The sequence below is a fragment of the Hibiscus syriacus genome, unplaced genomic scaffold, assembly GCF_006381635.1.
Source record: "Hibiscus syriacus cultivar Baekdansim isolate YM2019G1 unplaced genomic scaffold, ASM638163v2 tig00112632_pilon, whole genome shotgun sequence".
In the NCBI taxonomy this organism is placed as follows: domain Eukaryota; kingdom Viridiplantae; phylum Streptophyta; class Magnoliopsida; order Malvales; family Malvaceae; genus Hibiscus; species Hibiscus syriacus.
This window is the reverse complement of record NW_024063371.1, coordinates 110,168-134,705: the sequence shown is the minus strand read 5'-3', so window position 1 is coordinate 134,705 and position 24,538 is coordinate 110,168. Positions and strand designations below refer to the sequence as shown.

At 36.2% G+C, this 24,538-nt stretch overlaps 1 protein-coding gene and 3 pseudogenes across 1 annotated transcript; 1 reads left to right on the top strand and 3 right to left on the bottom strand.

Moving 5' to 3' along the window:
* Positions 1–1,630: 1,630 nt before the first annotated feature.
* On the bottom strand, positions 1,631–4,197 carry LOC120182122 (annotated as a pseudogene).
* Positions 4,198–9,444: 5,247 nt separating this feature from the next.
* On the bottom strand, positions 9,445–18,517 carry LOC120182213 (annotated as a pseudogene).
* LOC120182121 lies at positions 11,398–17,560 on the top strand (annotated as a pseudogene).
* Positions 18,143–19,594, bottom strand: LOC120182120 (WAT1-related protein At4g30420-like). The gene is given in 7 exon segments (XM_039187131.1): positions 18,143–18,287; positions 18,390–18,541; positions 18,611–18,769; positions 18,846–19,077; positions 19,141–19,165; positions 19,168–19,256; positions 19,343–19,594. Coding segments are annotated over 7 exon segments (1,050 nt in total). The 5' UTR covers positions 19,591–19,594.
* Between the last annotated feature and the right edge of the window lie 4,944 nt (positions 19,595–24,538).

The window sequence follows — 24,538 nt, the reverse complement described above, 5'->3', positions numbered from 1 at the left end:
TTATATAAAAAAATGTTAGTCTGTTTTACTATTTTTTTGTTTTATTTGGTACTATCTTACTTTTTAAAGGCTAGGATCACATGGTTTTGGATCAAATCTGGATTCTGTACCTCCAACCTCCATGCTTAGTTGTATTACATTTATCACATAATTGGTGGTAGCTGAACAGAAATTTGACCGGGAAATTTTCTAAAAAATGTGATACTAATTTTATTATTATTTAAATAACAAAGTCGGTAAAAAATGACCAAAAATATTATTAAACGCTATCGGTTTTGTTATTATTGGGTGTTTTATCGGATTTGGTAAAAATGACTAGAAACATTATTAGAAGCTACTGATTTTATTATTGTTTGGTACTTTTAACGGCAATGTTTTAAAAAATGATTATTTAGATAAAAATAATATTTTTGATCATTTTTACCGATTTTATTATTTAAACAATAACAAAATCGATAACGTCTTTTTTTAACCTTATATTAAGGTGACGCACTGTTGAACTTCCCAATTTAACCACTATTAATCACAAGTAAAATTGGATAATAAAATTATATCTTTTTTAGAACTAATAAATTTAAATAAAAGAATATTATTTGAGCAAATTCAAGCGTGAGTCACATTATAACATTTGTCGTAGATCTTAAATTAATTTTGGAAACGATCTAATGGATCCATTTTTTACCCGTCGGACCTGTTGAGTCAATTTTGCCCTAATCACATGCTTTATGCTTATCTTTCCACTAATATTATATATATATATATTCACTTTTTTATAATAAATGATTACAATGTAGTATTTGTTTATATATATATATATATATATGGTATAATATTACATAATTATAATTTATAAAGTTCTAAAACTATTTGAATTTATATTAAAAAAAATTGGGACTCGGTTTCGAGTATCATAGATACCAAGGGTTTGGACATTCAATGTTGAAAGGTTTAGAGTCATCTTTGATAAAAAAAAGTCATTTAGTTTAAACTAATTCGAAATTGATTAAATCCAAGTCTAGAAAAATTTAAAGGTAAATAACACAAATGGTTCCTTGACTATAGGATACTATATTATTGAGTCTCTTGACTATTAAAAGTTACAAAATGACCGCTTGACTATAGAGAGTTGTTTTGTTGAGTCTCTTAACAATTAAAAGTTACAAAATGACCACTCGACTTTCATTATGTATCAAACTCGTCATTTTATGTTAAAAAAGTTAACGATCATCTAAGTTTTACGGAAACATCATGACTGAGATTTAATAGTCATTTGAGATTATGATATCATATTTTATTATATCTCATTCAACATGTTAACGTGCAACTCAGATTATCGTCAATTTTTTAACGGAAATGGACGAGTTAGAACATAATAAATAGTCGAGTGACCAATTTATATATTTTAATATTTAAGAGACTCAACAAAGTAACTCCCTATGGTTAGAGGATAATTTTATAATTTTAATATTTAAGAGACTCAACAAAGTAACTCCCTATAGTTAGAGGATAATTTTGTAATTTTAATAGTTAAGGGACTTAATGAAGCAAAATCATATAGGCAGGGGACCATTTATGTACATTTCCCAAAATCTAAATTGCAAATAGTATAAATATAAAAACAACCCTTCCATTAAATTCGAACACCACCCATTTGACAATCTCTAGTTCTAGGTGGACAGTTGTAGGGTGACAATCAATTAGACAGAGTTATACCAATGAATTGGTATTGGGGCTTAATCATCATCAACCTATGGTTATTTTTGTAGAACCAGCACAGAATTGTTGCCACCAAAATCAGCAGATGAAAGTAGGTCCCCTATAATTCCAATCTCTTGAAATTCAGTCCATTCATGGAGGCCGGCGGTCTGGGATCTTCACAGTTGTATCGTCTTCCCACAATGAAAACTGGTAATTATCCACAATGGATCGAAGAAATTCTAAAGTTTCAGGCCCATCATTTACCTGCTTCTCAATGTTTATTATGTATGAACAACGTTCTTTAACATTTCTCACTCATCCTGCATTGTCTCGGTAACATCAGCCAGATGAATCCTGTTTCCAGCCGTGAGTTGAATTACTGTTAGTTGAACGTTTTCGTTTTCGGACATGCTTATGCCTAAAGCAAGAGGCTCCTGATCATCTTTACCCCCAAGAATATCATAGCGATGTTATATGATGGAGAGCTGTCAAACGAGTACGACTGTACAGAGTTGGAGCGGTTTAAATGGCGTCGACCTTCGACCAGGATCCCGATCGAGCACGGTGCCTTTCTGAGCATGCTGTAGTTCAGGCTCCTTATGGTTTGGTCTTCCGATTCGATGCTGCCATCGAAGTGCCATTAGCGGTGAAATGGAAGCACTATAAAGGATGTATGGTGGTCCAGGGCGAGGTTACATATATCCTCATGCATCATATTCGCCGGGACAACGCGGTGAACTTTCACCGTTACGGCTCTCCAGTTTTCACGCTCGAACCTTTGGAATGAGAGGATGACGTTCTCCGAGTACGAGTCGTTGGAAAGGGTGTGCCGATTCATGTCATGAGAGATGAAGAGTGGAGTGGCTTGCCCACTGAGCTTTATAAGGTGAAGCACATGAAGAGCAATGGGACTTTCTGTGGTGGAGGTACTGAGGATGTCATGATGGAATTGACATTACCCGGGACATGAATACAACTAATCATGCGAAGCTCCTGGTTATGCTTGCAATGCAAGGTGCTCCTTTTATGGTAACTTGCGTACTTTCTCGATGGATCGTAGAGGGCTTTCACGAGCATTGGCACAATGCTTGCGACCACAATGACGATGAGAATCATGTGAGCGAACAAAGGCGCTGTTATAACCTGCAATTTTTCGACAATAAGCAAGAATATTGCAGTGAAATTTACGTAAACCATACACAAGGAGGAGTCAAAAAGAACATACCACGCGATCATACATTTTGCAAAAGATAGTCATCTGAACGATACCTCTGCTTATAATTATAAAAGCAAACGCCAAAGCATCCCTTGTGGGGATTTTACAGAAGAAGGAAACAAGGAAGGAGGCTCCAAATTTGACTATTAAAGGGGAAAGTTCTTGATGTTTGACAAAGGGGGGGGTGTTATTTAGGTAAGAAAAATCAATCCTCATGCCGCAGGTTAAGCAAACAAAGGCATAAGGAACCCTGAAACAACAGGCTCCAGTTTCTCCACCAGAGCAGATCCCAAGGGTAGTCCATATGGGATAGCCAATCCCGTCAGAAATGGACCATAGGGAAGCAATATTCTAAAAACAGTGGTGAGCTTTTGCGAAACCATGAACCCCGAAATCGCAGCATAGCAAGCACCGTTTATCTTCCCATCCCAATCGCTTTTCTCACCAGCCATTTCATCAGAGGTCGAAAACAAAACACCAGCACAACAAGAAAGGCAATAGTTTTTGCGAAAAGTGCAATAGCACTTTCCTTGCCTCATTTTCGCGCTGCAACCATCCCTTGGCAAATAGTCAATAGAAATAGTGACAATATGTTACCTATGAGGGCCGTTGATAGGATAAACCTTCCGGGTTCCGAATCCAGGAGCTTCAGCTTTCTGAGTAGACTATGTAGTACCGGAAACGAAGTCCCCGAATATGTTATAGCAAGAACGGAAAGTTCAATTGCGTTGTTGTGTTTTATTTCTTCTTGATCTGACTTAGCCATAATCAAGCAAACTATGAAAGGCACAAACACTGTTGGGATACCAATACAGATCGCCTTCTTCCCGGATCTGTATGTCATGCTAAAATCCATCTTCACCCCTGTTAGAAATAAAAGGAAATATACCCGAAACTCGCCACTGTACCCAGAATCGAAACACTATCCTCCGACACCGTGATAAGCGAATATTTACTATCGAAAACCATAGGACTCAGTATTATCCCTGCCAGCATTTACACCAGAAAACGTTAGCAATGAAAAAAGAAAAGATGTAGGAGAGAGTATGCAGATTGCAGGCACATACAAGAATCTGGGATATGAATGTAGGCAACCGGAGGTGCTTGAGCACCAAATGGATGGCTTGAGTGAGAAGGAAAGTGACTATTATCTGGAGTTCAAGCCTCGGCGAAGAATAGTCCATGAGGTTTCCAAGTTTCACATCGGAGCGCAATGCCATCATGCCGGGTGCGTTGAGTTTGGGAGGAAAACTAATACAGATTTCTTCCTTCACTGTTTTCATCGTGCCTAGGGGCTGCCTTCTTCGATACTGTGGAAAGAAAAGAGCTAGATAGAGAGGAGATTGAACTGAATGAGATGGACGACGATAATCATTGCTTATATCGAGTTTCTTGTTGTTTCGAAAATCTGTTTTTGTTTGGATTCAGGTGGATGTTCATTTTGGTCTAACAAGTTCTTGTTGTTTGCTCGGACCATAATTGTTCCAACGAATTACTGTCTTTCAAATATTATTGCTGGACACTAAGGTTTTTCTCTCTTTCTCATTTTAGGTTTCATTTTGTTTTCTCACAATTGTTGTTGTGCTTTTTCTTTGTTTCTTTTTTTAATTTTTTTAATTTTATTTTTTGTTTGATTTTTTATATTATTTTATTGATCTATTGAGCTCATCTTTCGTCCAACCAATAAGATCTATTTATCTCAAAGTAACTTTCAAATACTATTCACTCCTTATTTACGTGTAGGAAAGAGGAGAGCCGGATGACGTGGTAAGCAGAGGCAATTTTTCCTAATTAAGGAGAAATTATTAGATAGATCGGCTCACCATGCCATTCATGGTCTCAACCAATAAGATCTATCAATCTCAAAGTAACTTTTAAATTACTACCCACTCTTTATTTACATGTAGGAAAAAGATAGAGATTCACCTTGGAAAAAATAAGATTGATGGATCATATTGGTTGGATGCACGAATGATATGGTGAGTTAGGACCATCTAATAATTTTTCTTAATTAAGACTCTTAATCAATTCTCTCGTATTGATAAATGCTCACGATCTCAAATAAGTCACACTCAATTTGCAAACGTGGTGTTATCGTTATATTTATTTTTATATCAATGTTGATGATGTTTATCTTTTATTGTATATAATAATGTTGGTGTATTAATCATTAAATTTTGTTATAAAGAATAGTAAAATATAAATAATGAGAAATATAAAGGTTTTGTTACTATTTTATGATTTATAAAAGTATTCTCACAACTATAATTTTATTTTTTATAATTTTGAAAATAAACTATGAATTTTTATATAAATTTTTAAGTTTATTTTTATTTTTTTCAAATAATTACATAAGAATATTTCATAAGTATCAAAATAAAAATTTTAATTATAATTGAGAGGTTAAATAAAATATTATCCATTAACTTAATATATCTAGCCATCTTCTAAAAAACTATTTACGTAATATAATATTATTTTTATAATAAATTTTAATAAAATAAATGGGCTAAGAAAACAAATAGTTTAAATACAAAAAAAATGTATTTTATAATCACTCGTTTTCATTAATACTTCCGTCACTATTATACTAGTGACAATTATTCTAAAAGTTGTCATGATTATTCATTTTATGTGATCATCTATTCAACACACATATTAATATAAATTGTGATGAATTTGTTTGATATTAAAAATATATTTTGTGATCATCAATATTATCATACTATATATTTTCTTGTGACCAAATGTTTGACATTATTATAAAAAAAATATGATAAATTTATTTGACATTAAAAGTATATTTTGTGGTCGCCAATATTGTTGCACTAAGGGTTTTTTAGTGACCAATGTTCGACACTATTATCAATAACTCTTTCACTATTATATTAGTGACGACTTTAATGAATTTTGTCACAATTACTCAATTTTTTTGTGACTACGTGTTTTGACACAGAAAGACTAATAACAGTGAGGAAAATTTAGACTCTAATATTATCTTTAACGACAGATGATCTTAGGGAAAGTACAATGCTTAACACTGTGATATGAAAGAAATATTTGTTTTTGATAAAAAATAATATTTGGGTTAAATTATTGTTGGAATTAATTTTATTTATTTTAATAAATATTAATTATTATAATAATAATTTAATTATAGTTTTTATGATTTCTCATATGCAATATGTTCATAGAAGGAAAATATAAAAATAATTGGATTAAATTTAAAATATAAAGGTATAAGTATTAAGATTTAAACCTAAAATAATACCAAATGTCCTTAAATTATATTTAGAAAATAAAATAAAATTATTCGACCATATATTAAGCCCTTGTAGTGAAAGTCCTAAATTAAAACAATAAAGTACTGATCAGTAACTTGTGTTTGCAAAATTCTAATCGTAAACAGAATCATAAATTATATATAAAAATCTCTATAATAAAAAATTAATTATAACTGAAGATTTAATGACACTATCAAATCTTATAATATCGTGGTTGGTTTAATTTTCGAGTCGAGTTAAACTCAACAATACTCGAGTTTCACTCAACTCGTTTACGCCCTAGATGTGATTAAATCATAATGTTTACAATTATGGAGATTTATTAATTTGTCTGTGTGAGATGGGTTCATGTTTTTTTTTTTAAAGTTTCAACATCCAAGCATATATTTAGTTTTTCTTCCTACTCGTGTACATATTTCGTGCTCATTTACGTTTTTGGATAATACTTCTTTCCATTTTTATGTACTCCATGCATAATGCTTAATATAACATAATTCTTTCCTTAATTTCAGTCAAATATATAGTTAAAATTATAAAAACAAATAAATTTGACTCAGCACTGAGTCAGGTGGCTGTCCAAGTCAAAAGAACAGTGTGTGGCACATGTCAGCAAATTTATGATCTTGTCTTATGGGGGTTAGCTGAAGACAGATTTTTAGCAAAGAAATGATTCAATTTCCAAACAGTGATTCGGTGAGTCAAATTTTGCATGCGGAATGGTGATGCAAACAAACCCAGTACTGAGCGGGCCACTTGGTTGTAGGTAAAATGTTGTCTTTGTTTGTTTGTTAGCCTGAACCAGCCGTGCTGTCTTATTTATTTCTCTCGACCACTTCTGCTTGATGTGGTCATGTTTTCCATTACAGCTCGGTTACTGTGTTTACAAGTTTTGTTTATGAAGCCGGCCAAATTTGGAAGCCTAAACCTACTGCTGGGTAGGTGGAACGCAAGCATTTAAGAGATGAGTGGTAATTAATGAAGAGGGACCCCTCGTGTACCTTTTGAACCGGTGGGATGGGATGAAGATCTATATGCTGTTTCTTCTTCATTCAATCGGCGTCGTCACCAATGGTACTTTCGGGACCTTAAGATATAAATTACCCCTGCCGTCTGTAGATTAAAGACGGTTGGATTGAATAGATTATTCGGATAATTCTACTTTACGACAGTCTAATTTAAAGTTAACCATACGTGTTGTAAGTTTTTCTCCGTATTCATATCAACCCTTTTTAACATTTAAGATTCATTTAAATCAGACATTATATTCGTGATTAATGTTTAAGATATTGACAGATTGAAAAATGTGTATTGCCGACAAGAATAGAAACACAAGACATTTGATTCTCGTATTCATGCTCGTATCTTTCACCTCTTTTAAACATGATATTCTCTCTCAATTTTATATCGTCTTCATCATAGGTGTCATCATTATGGTTGTTCACCATGTTTATCTCACTCAATAAGATGTCATAAAATCGAATAATTAAAAGATTGTTTTGATATTACGAATCATTACTCTTTTCTCAAAAGACATCAAAAAGGACTTATAGTGTCAACATTTATAAATTTCATTATCTTTTTCTCAAAAGACATACTAGATAGAATGTATAGTGTCAACAAGTCGAGCTAGAGTATTGATGAGTTCCACTCGATTCAAAAATTTTAAAACAAAACTTGACTCAACTCAAACTCATGAACCTAAAATTTTCAAACTCGGCTCGAACTTAAAACCATGAATTGAAGCTTGTAAAAGCTCAAAATGAAAAAAAAAATCTTAAATCGATTGAGGCTTCAAACTCAAACGTAAACCTTAAATACATAAAAACTTTATACTATATTTTTAAAAAAATCAACACATAAATGTTAATATTTTTGAGTTGCCCATGAGTTTTTTTGAGTTGAGTATAAAATAGTTTGTTTCAAATCCATTCAAGTAGAGTATTTATCGAGTTTTGACTAAATCGATCTCGAATAACTTACGATCTATCTCATCTAATTTAGAGCCCTATTTGTACATAAGATGAACAAAGTGTCTCAACAAATTTCAAACAGTGTATAAACCAAATTTAAATCTATTGCAGTCTAACAAAATTTTCAATTCATCGACAACAAAAGAAATTCAACAAAATAACCCTTAAATAGAAGAAATAGAACAGATGACAAATTTCGGTGTCCCGTTTCACTACAGGTATTCACAGTTCTCTGGCTAAAGCTAAAACTCAGTATAGTACAAATACCTACTTCACAGTTCACATTACCCAATTACCACAACAACAGGCAGCAGCATTTCACAGTTCAAACAGGATTAGCACATAATGAAGACGTAAACCGGAAGAGTGACGCTTAGATTGCCAGAATGAAGGGTGCTAAAGCATCAAATTCATTCTGATCAACATACTATCTGGAATCCACTTAGGTTGAAACTAGTAGCAGGAAACTATCTGATGATGATTTAAATGTTTAACATCCAGTGCTTCAGTCAACAAAATGAAATTTACATTGCAGCAATGAGTGTTTTGACACAATTCCAAAATGGCAAATGCTAAATCACAGCCATGGATTTCCTGGGGGGGCACCCTGGCAGTTAGATGTTCAGACTATATCTTGGATGTTTCGAGTTCAAATTCTAGAATGAGCAGGGTGGAATTTATAGGGTGATATACATATAAAAAGTGTAATGGCATAATAACATGTCCGAAAAAGCACCACGGGCATGATTATGCATAGGTGAAATAAAGTTAGCAAGTTCGCATATGTCCCTCTCCCATTCTACACTTCCTATCCTACTAGACATGATTTTTGCGCAAACAACAAGTGAATCCTGAATGTAGTAACATAACACATACATAAAAGTATGTAAGAACAAATCAATCATGAAAAGAAAAACATTAGATGAATTGTCTCCGGATAATTACCATTCAAGTCGAAATATATATATCATTATCAAGTGCCAACAGGGTGAAGTTTTTATCAACCAACATTTCTTAGACATGAAAGTTGAATTGTGCCACTACAAAGGCTCAACTACCCCTGGCAGCTTAAAACTATAATATAATACCATCCCAACGTTTCAAAGATTACAAAGATACGTCTTCAGAAATCCTAGTAACATAACTAACGACAGAAAAATCTCGTAATTACACGACTACCAGAATTTAGCAGAAACCTAGTTCCCAGTTGTTTCATGGATTCCCTTCAAACAAAGATAAGTATATTAAATCACAACCTTAATAAAACACACTATCGTTCAAAACTAAAACAAAAATTCAAGTCGATTCCCCTATAGAAAGTTCAGTCCCATATATTGTAAAGGAATTCCTTATGCTCAACTTGGATGCCAGATAATTGATACACAAATAACCTCAAGTTATTCAATGGCACATCCAAACATAGAAATAGAAGCAGCAATAATAATGGAGTAATTGACAACATCACAAAACAACAAATACCCCGATCAAAAAACTCATTAGGGAACAAACCACCAGGCACCAATATCACCTGCATCATTGCTTGACGTTATCCAAGTACCATTTGTAAGTATCGACAAGCCCGTCTTTCAACGAGATCTTGGCATTCCACCCCAATGAAGCAAGCTTCGAGCTATCCATGAGTTTCCTAGAGTCCCATCAGGCTTAGAAGCATCCCAGACAAGCTCCCCTTCAAAGCCAACAACTTCCTTCACCAACTCAGCTAATTCCTTGATGGTAACCTCTTTTCCACTGCCTACATTCACATGGTCCAATCCACTGTAATTCCCCATCAAGAAAACCACAGCATCAGCTAGATCGCTCACGTGCAAGAATTCCCTTAACGGGCTCCCTGTCCCCCAAACAACAACTTCTTTCGCTCCTTCCACTTTGGCCTTATGGAATCTCCTCATCAAAGCGGGTAAGACGTGGGAATTCTCCGGGTGGAAATTATCATTGGGGCCGTACAAATTCGTCGGCATAGCGGAAATAGCATCGAACCCGTGCTGGATTCTGTAAGCTTGGCACATTTTGATCCCCGCGATCTTGGCAATCGCATACCATTCGTTGGTGGGCTCTAGGGGACCGGATAAGAGCGCGTTTTCAGGGATGGGTTGCGGCGCAAATTTGGGATAAATGCAGGAGGATCCGAGGAAGAGGATTTCTTGACGCCGTGGCGGTAAGAGGAATCGATGACATTGGTCTGGATTTGGAGGTTGATGGAGATAAAATCCGCCGGGTAGGTGTTGTTCGCGTTGATTCCGCCGACTTTAGCGGCTGCTAGTACCACGTACTGAGGCTTCTCAGTGGCGAAGAAGGATTCGACGTCGGCCTGGCGGGTGAGGTCTAGATCGGCGTGGGTGCGTACAACAATGTTGGTGAAGTCCAGAGATTGGAGTTTGCGGACTATGGCTGAACCAACCAGCCCTCGGTGGCCTGCTACGAAGATCTTCGCAGATTTGTTCGAGAAGAAAGAATCTACGGGGAAGAACATACATGACAAAAGAAAACAGAGTTAGAATCAAGTAGAGATCTTTTGAGGGATCTCATCAAGAAAGAAGAAGAAGAGGGAATTACCGGTTTCACCCATTGCTGGAGACTCGCGGAAGTGAAGATTCGGAGTGAAGTAAAGAAGATTGTTTTTTCAACACCCAGATATCACAATCTTTGCGAGAAATTTCGTGTTTTTTGCACCTTTAAGTATAAAATAAGTGATTAAATTATAGCAACTTTCACGGATAAATGATTACAATATTTTTTTATTTATCTAAATATCTAACATTATAATAGTTATTATTTAACTGTTTAACCGTCAATAATATTAATTTTTTTCGTTACGTAATATATTTCACAATTGATGGTTTTAATTTTTTTTATAAAATTTAAAAATAAAAGTATATAATTTAAAAATAAAACATAGAACTTTAGAAATAAATGTAAAATTTTGAAAATCTTTATTTTAATCTCTAAATCTACGTCGGCCATCACCCTTTCTTGTAGACAAAGCTCTATCAGGCATCATCTCTCCTGGTGATCAAAACTCTTATGAAATTGTGACCGATCGACGGTCAATTGACAATGAATCGATATTTTATACCCCTTGAACCTTATGTTGAAAATCGCGTTCTCATACGATTATTACGATCAATCGACAATAAATACGACGACATATGACTAGGAGGATGATAATGATTATGTCGCCGGAGGTGGTCGTGGTCGGAAAATTGAAACGATGGTGTTTCGGTTGAGCAACAACCTAGTGGGCATCCTCAACTTGATCACGTTCATCCTCTCGATCCCCATCCTCGGCACCAGCATCTGAGCTGGGAAGGCGTTATTGAGTGCGAACGGTTCTTGGACGGGCCCGTCATCGTGATCAGGGTCTTTCTCATGCTGGTCTCCCTCGCCGGACTGATCGGCGCGTGCTGTCGCGTGATGTGGCTGCTCTGGCTCTATTTGTTCGTCATGTCCCTCCTCATCGTGCTGGGATCGTCTTCACGATCTTTGCTTTCGCGGTGACGAATAAAGGGGTGGGACAAGCGTTGTCCGAGAGAGGTTATAAGGAATATCGACTCGGGGATTACTCCGACTGGTTGCAGAAAAGAGTTACTGATCGAAAGAACTTGAATAAGATTAATAGTTGTTTAGCTGACAGTAAAGTTTGCACTGATTTCCATGATAAATATCTCAACACCTCTCTCACTGAGTTTTACCAGGCTCACTTGTCAGCCATTCAGGTATCTAAATTCTTTGAAATCTGAGTTTTCTTCTTCTTCTTCTTCTTAATATAAAAATTGAATCAAAGATATATTACAATTCATACAAAGCTTTATTTGTAAAGGGATCTATAATGAATACTTTTTGTAATCTATTTATGTTGATTCTAACTTTAGGAGCAAAAATGTTCTCAACTATATCGCCAATATTACAACAAATGGAATTCTTTGGAATTCATAAAGTGGGAGAATGAAGAATACAAAAGGAAGAGAGAACTTGTTTTTGGGATGATATCTAATGGAAATACTTAGGCCTATTTATAGTTGAGTTTCAAGAACAATATATTCAAAGTTTGGCCATCTACCAAAGAATTTTCCAATGTGTACAAGTTAGCCACTAATTATGAAATTCACATGTTCAAAGTTTGGCCACCAACCAAGATGAAATTTCCAATAAGTTGGCCACCAACCAAGATGAAATTTCCAACTTGTCAACTTAATTTCTAGACAAATCTAACAAATCTCCACCTTGGCTTGAAATTACCAAGCCTACTCAACTTCTTCAACTCCCCAAATTTGTAGTGCCTCTAATTGCACTCACAAGCGCCACACACCCGAAGGTGTTCATACTTTCAGGATGTTAATCAAGTTCAAACAATGATTGAACTTGATTACTATTACCACCTTGGTCATCATATCTGTAGGATTTTCTGATGTCGCAATTTTCTGAAGTAGAATCTTTCATTCTTCAAAGATCTCCCGCACAAAGTGATACCTCAAGTTAATATGCTTAGTCCTTGAATGGTATACTTGATTTTTCGCTAAGTGAATAGCGCTCTGACTGTCACAATAGAGACTAATGTGACTTTGAACAACTCCCAAGTCTTCCATCAACCCTTTAAGCCAAATTACTTCCTTTACAGCTTCTGAAACTGCCATGTATTCTGCCTCTGTAGTAGACAAGGCCACCGTAGATTGCAATGTAGACTTCCAACTTACTGGGGCTTTAGCAAGAGTAAACAAATACCCAGTAGTTGATCGACGCTTATCCAAATCACCAGCATAATCGGAATCAACATATCCAACCGTACACTGACCAAGTGCTTCATCTTGTTCAAAAACTAAACCAACATCCACGGTTTGTTGGAGATACCGTAGAATCCATTTCACATCTTGCCAATGTCCTTCTCCAGGATCATGCATGTACCTGCTCACAACTCCAACTGCTTGTGATATGTCAAGACGCGTACACACCATTGCATACATCAAGCTCCCAACTGCATTAGCATATGGAACTTTTGCCATATACACTCGTTCTTCGTTAGTTTTAGGAGATAATTGAGAACTAAGTTTCAAATGAGAAGCCAATGGGATACTTACATGTTTGGTATTTTCATTCATGCCAAAACATTGTAATACCTTTCTCAGATACTGCTTATGTGTTAAACAAAGCTCCCCTCTCTATCTATCTCTGCTTATCTCCATACCAAGAATCTTCTTGGCCTTATTTAGATCTTTCATCTCAAACTCTTGATTCAACTGAGCCTTTAATTTGTCTATATCCTTTTGACTCTTCGAAGCGATCAACATATCGTCAACGTACAAGAGAAGATAAATGAAAGATCCATGTTTGAGCTTTTGCAAATACACACCATGATCATATTTGCTTCTAGTATAATTTTGCCTCCTCATAAAGCTATCAAATCGCTTGTACCACTGCCTTAGAGATTGCTTCAATCCATATAGCGATTTGTTCAGCTTACAAACCCATTTCTCACAACCACCATCTTTGTATCCTTCTGGCTGTGTCATATAGATCTCCTCTTCTAAATCACCGTGCAAGAAAGCCGTCTTTACATCAAGTTGAGCTAGCTCCAAATTCAACTGTGCTACCAAGGCCAACAATATTCTAATGGAGGAATGCTTCACAACAGGGGAAAATACTTCATTGTAGTTGATTCCCTCCTTTTGATCGTAGCCTTTAGCTACCAACCGTGCCTTTTAGCGAACATCTTTCTTGTTATGAGATCCATCTTTCTTTACAAATACCCACTTGCATCCAATGGCTCTTTTACCTCTCGGTAATTGTGTCAGTTTCCAAGTGTCGTTCTTTTGGAGAGATTGCATTTCTTCATCCATGGCACTTTTCCACTTATCACTTTCCAAGCTTTGTATTGATTCTTGGTAAGTGATAGAGATATCATCATCAACAACTGGAAGAGCATAGGCCACCATATCAACAAATCGAGCAGGTCTACGAATTTCTCTCCTTGGCCTTGTAACTGCAAGTGTTTCTGGTGTCTCCAATGGTTCTTGGGTTTGAACCTCTTCATCTTTTGATTCTTCTATTGGAGTTGAAGAATCAGCTGCATCAACTTCTGGGATCATCATCTGCTGAAACTCCACCTATTTTGGAGTATACTCCACCTGCTGCGGAGTACTACTTATCTGGACAGCTTCACTTGTTACCTTCTTTACTAGGGCAGATTCATCAAAGGTAACATCCCTGCTACAAATTATCTTCTTGGTTTCTAAACACCAAAGGCGGAATCCCTTCACTCCATGGGTGATTCCCATAAAGAGAGCCTTCTTTGCTCTCGGATCAAGCTTGGATTCCTTCACATGATAATAAGCAGTGGATCCAAATACATGTAAGGAATCATAATCAGTAGCAGGTTTTCCAGACCATACCTCCAATGGTGTTTTTTCTCCTATCGCTGATGACGGCAGACGATTAATGATATGGCCAGCATATGCCACAGCCTCAGCCCAAAATGCCTTGCCTAACCCAGCATTAGACAACATACATCGAACTTTATCCAATAGTGTTCGATTCATACGCTCTGCCACCCCATTCTATTGTGGTGTATGTCTAACAGTGAAGTGTCGAACAATACCATACTCATGGCAAACGTCAAAGAATGGGTCACTTTTATATTCCCCTCCATTGTCCGTCCTAAGACGTTTGATCTTTCTACCAGTCTGGTTCTCGATCATATTTTTCCATTTCAGGAAAATTTGAAGCACTTCATCTTTAGACTTCATCGGATACACTCAAACTCTTCTGGAAAAGTCATCTACAAAAGTTACAAAATAATGGTTTCCTCCCAAAGACGATGTCTTTGAAGGAACCCATACATCTGAGTGAATATAATCTATAATACCTTTTGTATTATTATGTATAGTGGTGCCAAACTTCACTCTCTTATGCTTTCCCAGAACACAATGCTCGCAAAAGTTCAATTTGCAAGCCTTTGCACCTTTCAACAATCCTTTTCTTTGCCAGAATTTGCAAGGATTTCTCTCCAGCATGTCCCAACCGCATATGCCACAACTGGGTTGCGTCCAAATCATCACCTCCGGAAGCTGCTGCAACTGCTCCAATAATTGTACTACCTTGGTAGTAATACAAATTATTTTTCCTGATGCCATTCATCATCACAAGTGCGCCATATGTGACTTTTAAAACTCCATCTCTCATAGTGACTACCGAGCCTTTGGATTCTAAGGCTCCCAACGAGATGAGATTTTTCTTCAAACTGGGCACGTATCAGACATCCGTCAGAACTCTGGTTGATCCATCTTGATTATTCAATCGAATTGAACCTATCCCAACAGTTTTACAAGCATTGTCATTGCACATATAAACAACTCCTGCATTTAGTTCCGCTAAATCGGAGAACCACTCCCGATTAGGGGACATATGATAGGTGCAACCCGAATCTAATATCCACTCATCGGAATGGAATGTTGTTGATGAAGCAACCAATGATATGTCAGAGTCATGTGCATTATGCTCTGCAACACATGCATCTGGAGTAGCTTTTCCTTTCTTCTTCAGCTTCAGACAATCTTTCTTCTAATGGCCTTTCTCATGACAAAAGGCACATTCATTTTTCCCAGTCTGGACTTCGACTTTGATCTCACTCTCCATTTTGGCTTTTGACTTTTCGAGCGACCTCTTGCCACAATGGCCTCTGCTACTTCGTACTTACTCTCCTTTTTGGTTTTCTTCCTGAGTTCATAACTATACAAAGCAGCAGTTACATCTTTAAGGGTAACATTATCCTTACCATGAAGTAACGTTGTCTCAAGGTGCTCAAATTCATATGGAAGAGATGGCAACAACATCAAAGCCAAATCTTCATCTTTGAAGGTTTCATCCATGCCCAATAAGTCTTCCACTACATTGAATGCAGTGATGTGTTCATTCATACTAGTGTCTGGTTGATAATCAAATCTGAACAATCTTTTCTTCATGTGGAGACGATTCTGAGAGCTTTTCTTCAGGAATTTTTCCTCCAAAGCTTTCCACATCTTACTTGCAGAAGTCTCATTCTTGTAGCCATACTTCTGCTCCCTGGAAAGACAAGATCGAATCGTGCTGCACACCAAACGATTGATTATTCCCCATTCTTTCTCCTCCATATATTCGGGCTTTTCTTCCTCAATGGTGATGTCTAGACCTTGTTGGAATAAAGCGTCTAACACCTCGCCTTGCCACATGCCAAAATGATTGGATCTATCGAACAACTCTACCGAGAAATTTGCATTTGACATCACCCTCCTCACCGGTCCAGATGAAGAGCTTGATGTCTCAACTGATCCGTATTTTGGCATTTTAATTCTAACGAACAATATTCAATATCACGAACTGTATCTTTTCAGTAACGGAACCACCAGGATAACCTCAATCGAAGCTCTGATACCAATTGTTAGGGAAAACGGGTTATTTTCCACACGAACGTAGTTTTAAAATTGATCTAAAATGTCAAGATTAAAACCACCAAATGTTGCACAGCGAATAAACCTGTCAAACTATTGAATATTTGAAACACAATAGAAAAGAACCGAATAAAAAACAATAAAGGAGAGAACACACCAAATTTACGAGGTTCGACGAGAATATCGTCTACTCCTCGGGCACCACACCGGATGATAACTTCACTATATCGCCAATATTACAACAAATGAAATTCTTTGGAATTCCTAAAGTGGGAGAATGAAGAATACAAGAGGAAGAGAGAACTTGTTTTTGGGATGATATCTAATGGAAATACTTAGGCCTATTTATAGTTGAGTTTCAAGAACAATATGTTCAAAGTTTGGCCACCTACCAAAGAATTTTCCAATGTGTACAAGTTAGCCACCAAATATAAAATTCACATGTTCAAAGTTTGGCCACCAACCAAGATGAAATTTCCAATAAGTTGGCCACCAACCAAGATGAAATTTCCAACTTGTCAACTTAATTTCTAACATTTGTAATTTCACGTAATTTCTTCGTTTTTGCTTTATGGAATTGCACTTTCTGGTTGCTGTAAGCCATCGGACGACTGTCAGTTCCAATACGTCGGGCCGACTAACTGGACAAGAGGGGATGGGGCACCGGTGAATCCAGATTGCAACCTGTGGGACAATAACCTGAAGACTCTATGCTTCAAATGCCAGTCACGCAAAGCTGGGTTCATAGACAACCTCAAGAGTTCATGGAAGAAGGTGGCGGTTGTCAACATCGTCTTCCTCATTGTTGTCTACTCCGTTGGCTGCTGTGCTTTCAGGAACAACAACAGAGAGACAAGCTTGACCCCTCTTTCTCTTCTTCTTAACCTTCTGGGTTTAGTTTGTTTGGGTTTTGATCTTGTTTTTATGATTGCATTTGGACCTTTTATTGTATAGTTTTTTATTTACTTGTCTAGTTGTTCACAATTTAGATCGTTCATATGTGTATAAAAGCTGCAGATATTTGTTCTATAATTGATGTTGAAACCTTTCATGTTTCATATATTGAATGTTTACATACTATGGTGGTTGGGAAATAAAAGCCGGATATGGGTCTGGGCCTCGGGTCACCTAAATTCGGTTTGTTGATAATACTTAAATTATTAGTTTTGGTCTATTTTAATATTTAAACTTTTAATTTTTTTTGAAGTTTAATATTAAATTATGAACGGAATACTAAAATGAAATAAAAATTAAACTTTTAAGTATGATTTAAAAAGAATTAAAAATTTAGATATTAAAACAAAACAAAAATTTAGGTACCAAACTTATAATTTACCCTTCATTTTAGTATCCAATTGCTCTAATGGAAGAAACCTTGCACCCCAAATTGGATGGGAGTTTCACTTGGATTTGGGTCCAAAAAAATTTAAGATGATTTAGAATGAATGGAATCCACAAAATTTCACCTTTCAATCTACAGTATTGAACTGGTTTACAAAATCTGTGGGTCCAAATGAGATTCGACCCGAACCAGGTTTATGCATTATTTTCATTCGTATTAGTAGATTCGTCAGACAAAAGTGGTTCCTCTATCGGATCTGTTTCTTTCACTTGGAAATCTTCGGCTTTTCCCCAGAGAACAATATATAAACCGCCGATCACGCCGACGGCACCTATTAGGCTGTATTAATGAAACACAGACAAAAACAAAATCGCATGACGAAATTTTATATCATATTAGAAGGATGAATTCTTGGGTCTCTTATGCTCGTCGAGATGTTACCTGCCCGTGTAAATTTCCTCATGCAAGAGCGGGGCAGCCAGTATGGTCACAATGACTGTACACAAAGGATTAAACATGGCGGAAAACAGGGGTCCCCTTTGCGCTATGCACCAAGCTTGAACGAAGAATGAGAGCCCCGACCCGAATATTCCCTATACAGATCATGTGCCTCACGTTAGTATACTGAAAAAGAGTTCGCTTTTTTTTTTTTGGTTACATACTACAACGAGACAACAAACAAGCTCAAAACTGGAATGGAGGGTCCAGGTTTCGATGTCTGGTTCTAAAAACAGTGTGACAACTGCCGACTGCAATGCCCCGAAGAAGCACATCCAGGCCGACAATGAAACGTGGTCGGGGTAGCTGGCTGAAGCCGGGACCTGTCGGCAAACATGTAATGATGTTATTAGTGACCGAAACGTTAGACAAGTGGAGACGAGTATTGGATCCAAGTACCTGCAAAATGAGCCAAATGGACCAGCAACAAGCACTTCCGAAGAGAAACAAACAACCCAGCAACCAGTGCTCACCGCCGTCCGCTCCAAATAATGATTTTTCCGGTAAAGCTTCTGCACTCAATAGCTTTGGTCCCTTCAGCAGCGCCATGAAAATGGCTCCGGTGACGCAGATCAACGTGCCGACTATTTTGCCAATACTTCTCAAGCTTCGAATATTCACCTTTTCTAACCTATAGACAAATGGTGAATAACGGTCTTCATGTATAACATATATACCATTAATTATGACGTACCCGACAAGGGAAGCCATAACAAAGTGATGGCCGGGACTAGATTTGCCATTGCACTTGCCGTCGCAGAAGTGGCCAAGTACAGACCCTCATAATATATATTCTGATTGATTGCGATCCTGTATAAAGAGTCTGAGTACCTTAAGAAAATGGACAGGCAGACTCAAAAGATATACAGATGAAAGAAAAAAGAAGAAGAAAGTACCCTATAAGTGAGGCCAAGAATATCAAAGAAAAGCTCCTCAGTCCCATTGAAGGCCCGCCTGATTTCCTCCTGGAGAGATAAGCGACGGGTGCCACGGCCAAAGTAGCGACGGCTTGCCGGTAAACGACGAGGACACGGGGGCTCATGCCTTGCAACATAGCTGCTCGGGTGAGGAGTGCCACGGCTGCATAACCCATCTGTAATCCCACCATAGCCATTGCATGCTTGTAATCTCCGCACCCACCCATCTCTTCCGATTCTAAACAGCGATTATACTAGGTTAAAAGGACCGCTATATATATATATATGGAAGTATATGACAATACATACCTTATGAACGTATTTGATATTTTCATACTTATCAGCTCAAAGGGCCTTTCAAAATTTGAACTTTTTGTTTTTTTAAACGAGCTTACGTGAAGCATTTTTATTCTATATTAATATTAATCACGTAAGAATCTAGGTAACCTTGTTCTGTACAATAATTAATTTTTTCATATGCCAATAGTTGGTCTAATGGGTTGAGGTATTAGTCTACTAGATCTTTTAAGTAAGGTCCAGGTTCAAATCCTGAAAATTATAAATAGAACAAATTGGGTTAGAAAAATCGTCCTTACCTCTGTAGTATTTAATCTAAATTAGTCGATCAATAGATGCCGATAGTTATAAAAAGAATTAATTTGTTGATATTATCAAAAGTTAATGTTATAGTTAATAATCTGTCCGTATTATAAAAAGTTGATGTTTATAATATTGATGAACTAGAAAAATAAAGGATTATTGACTTTACTATTAATTATTTGATAATAATAATTAAAATATATAATTAAAATAGTTGAATCTAATCTATCTAAAAAATATAAAATACGATTTCAAAAAATACATAAGAAATTAAAATTCTTTTGATTAAGTTGATATGTAAAGATTTTTTTAAATAATACTTTTATTTTATTTTTTTGTAATTTTACATGATGAATAGTTATAAAGATAATATTATTTATCAGTCCAAAGATATTACAAAATAATATATGTTTAAAATTATTTTAATTTTTAATAATTAATATATATCCGCAAACACAATTACTTAAATTCAAGAAGTCTAAATAGTATTAAGATAATATTAGTGCACACTAAAAAGATTAAAAAAAACCACATAAAAAAGTTAATGTTAATAGGTCCAAAAAATAGAATAGTATGAATCTAAGTTATTTTACTATTTAAAGAGATAGCTCTTATCTTTAGAGGTCATGAGTTTAAGTATTTGCAAGATATTTGAACATTTATTGTTAAATAATTGAAAATTCTTAAAATATATATACATTATCACTCGTAATTACTCTAGATTAATAAAAAGTATAAAATAATAATTTTAATAAATAAATATTAAACTAAATTCTTTTGATTAAGTTGATACGTAAAGATTTGTTATTTTATATTTACTTTATTTATTTATTTTTTTAAATTCATATGCATGATGAATAGTTATCGAGCTAGTATTAACGTATACTAAAAAGTTAAAGATAACACTAAAATATAAAAAGAGTTTTCTGGGGTTTTTTTATAATTATATTGTAATAATAATTTGGTATGGTAAAATCAACAAAATAAAAAATAAAATAAAATAAACAAACATCTTGGATATGAACCAAAACATGTTGACAAACCAAAGCGAAGCCCTTGCAGGTGATGTTTGCATGGTAAATTTTACCTTTTTGACATCGTTTGACTAATATTTCTAGAAGTAGCACCTTTTCTGTTGAGTTGGTAAAGGCGCGTCTCCGGGGACGCGCTTTACCCGTGTTTTCGCTGAGTTGGATGCCACGTGTGGTAGGCGCGTCCCCGGGGACGCGCCTTTGCCAACTCAACAGACACGTATTTTGTTTTAATAATAGTTTATTTTTATTATTATTATAAATTAATAATATATTATATAAAATGTTTCCATTATAATGTAAGAATTATCAAGTTTCGATTATTTTTGATTTTGATTATCGATCTATTAATTTTATCAGTTAATTATTTAAATGTTATCAATCTAGTCATCTCATATCAATATTTAACGAAAATATTGATGCATAAGTTAATAAATTAGTATAATTACATATTTAATCTTCAAGACTTACATATTTTATAAAATTAGTCTTATTGAAAATTTAATTTAATAAATTTAATCCTCCAATCAGAACATGAAATGTGTCATCGTATACATAAATTTTTTAATAACTTTTAATTTGTTTAATTTAATATTTTTCTCTACTTAGAAGGTGGAATTATTATTATATTTAAAAAATATATAACTAATAATATTAATTATTATATTAAATAAATATATTAAATAATTAGAAACAAAAACATTCATTTAAATACAATATTAATTACATAAGAGTTAACGGTTATATGATGATAACAGAGCTGGACATTTTTTTCTATTGTGCCTGATGTTTCTACAATGCCCACATCGTTTTTGTTCTGTTGACTTCTCCCGAATATCCATATCACATGTATTCTAGTAGATTTTGGACGACCTGAGTCCCTCATAGCAATGGATCTGGTACAATTGTAAGCCAAGTTTGAATCTCATTTGGGTCTCTTTCGTTTCCTATGGGCGGAAACTCAAATTCATATACCTTGAATACTTGTGAAAGTTGGTATACGGGATCAACATAATTTTTGTAGTCCAAATGCGAATGTGAGCAAGCAGCAATGACATGAGAGCATGGATATTTGAGTGCTTGAAAGAAACCACAATTGCACCACCTCTCTTGTAGATTAACTCTGAAAGAGTTAGCTTCAATCCCTTGCAGCGGACGTGGCATTTCGGTTACACGAAACAATTCACGGGTGCGAGAAAAATTTGTAACTAACATCCCATTATGCAGCCACTTTTTTCTGTAAATCAACTACTAGTCTTGGGTGGTAAATATGTCCGTTTTGCATCCAAGTAAGAGCTTGTCCACCGAGCTTTGCAAAGAGTTGACCCAAACGAAAATAAGTCATTTTAACCAAAGCCGTGACTGGTAAATGACGCGCCCCCTTTAAGGTTGAATTTATTGCTTCAGCCAAGTTTGTTGTCATATGACCATAGCGATACCCCCCGTCATATGCATTTGTCCACATTTCTTTGCTGATGTCCATAATGTACTCGCACCCCTTCTTATTTGCCAAACAGCTCTTGTAGCATCGACTCGTAAAACCTTTGAAAAATTGGGAAAAAGTAACATACCCATCCGCACGACTAACTGACGTTCATCGTTCTTCTTGTATTTTCTGTAATAGTTTGCAGCAATATGACGGACACAATAACGATGTTGAACATATGGAGTTCTATACATTGTACCCAAAGAGTCCATTGCTGCTTTTATCCCGGCTCCTCGGTCTGAAATAATGCATAGTCGTTCCCTGGTGACAACATGTAAACGTAAATTTTAAGGAAAAAAGCCCAAGACTCAGTGTCTTCCTCCTTGAACGAGGGCAACGCAACAGAAGAATATGCGGTTTCCATCTTGGACCACAACGCGAACCATTCGATCATTCACGTAATGATGTTGAGTTTCGAACTCAACAATTGTCCCGGGATTAAGTCTTTGCACAACATGAAACCAACTGGGCAGCTCGTTGTAAGAGGAATCCCATTCGCCATGAAGTTTGCAAATGGCATTCTGTTTTGCCAACCACGCTTTTTTATATGAGACAGTGTACCCATATTGTGACTGTATAGCAGAAATCAACACTGCAACAGCTATATGAGAGCTTTGCTTCACAATGGGCATGATTGCTTGACAAATAATGTTGGAGTCCAAGTTGGGATGATCCTGGTTTATACCTGTTGCACAACATGATGAGGACCGTTGTATCTGGTTAGTTCCCATAAGTTGTTCTTCCTCTTCTCTTTGATACACGGACCATCCATTGACATCCGTTGTGACGTTGGACGCAGTAGCAGACATATTTCTCCGTGTTAGATCGATCAACTCGGGACTGAACTGAGTTACGAATATTGTAACTCTTTATTGCCATCATTGCTTCCTCCTTCGATGCGAACTCCATTCCAATATGTAAATTACCGTCATTGACTGATGATTGAAGTCCATAGTTGCCAACATCAGGAAGATCTGGAAATTCAGGCTCATACATTGCATCATAATCAGCCTCATACATATGTGCAGGAAGTTCGGCTGGTGTTGTATTTATCGGAACGTCATCCTCGTCATCATTAGAATGTACATTAAACTGTGGTGAGTCAGGTTCAACGAATAATCCCGTTTCAGCACCATCTGCACCTGGCTCCGAAGAGGTTCTTCTGGTGGAGATGAGGATTCCTCCGATAATCCAATGTTGAGGTCAAAAGTTCCCGCTTGCGTGTCCTCCCCTTGAACTTGAGGCCATTGTGGGATGTGAATAGACTGTCGTCTCGTTGGCATTTCCATATGTAAGTCGAAAACATTGGCAGATGAATGTCTGCCCCTTGAAGTAGAAGAGATGTTGCCATATGGATTATTGGTGAAGCCACGTGGGTTGAGATCATAAGCAGTTGCAGATTGGATTATTGGTGAAGCCACGTGGGTTGAGATCATAAGCATTGCAGATGAATGTCTTCCTATTGAACTTGATGGCATGGTAATGGCGTTGGATCCGCCATTAATGATGTGAAATCATTACAGATCAGTTGTGTCGGGCTATCAACTTGATCAGTTTGATATGCAATGCCAAGTGAGAGGAATATGAGAGACCACGAGTTACACGAACCTCAATAAAAGTGGCATACATTTCATAAGAGATTGTGAACTCCCCATATAGCATCAACCATCATAGAAACATCATCATCGTTTGAAAGCTGAATGATGTATACGTGAGCGGAAAAAGTTCAGTAGGAATCTGTACTGAAGTGAAGATAGTCTTCTCTGGCCTGCTACAATCTTTAACGAAATTTTTTTGGGAATTTGAGAATTTGAAAGATTGTGAACTGAAGTTTATTTTGAAAGTTTATAATACGTTGCATATAATAGTGTCTATATCGGAGTACTATTCACATGGAGGCGCGTTCCCGGGGGCGCGCCTTTCATTATTTCGTCAGAGAATATGTTATCATTGCCCTATTATGTCACTCATGTCCCTCGGGGACACTAGATATATCAGTACCTATTATTTCACTATTCACATGAAGGCGCGTTCCCGGGGGCGCCCTTCCATTATTTC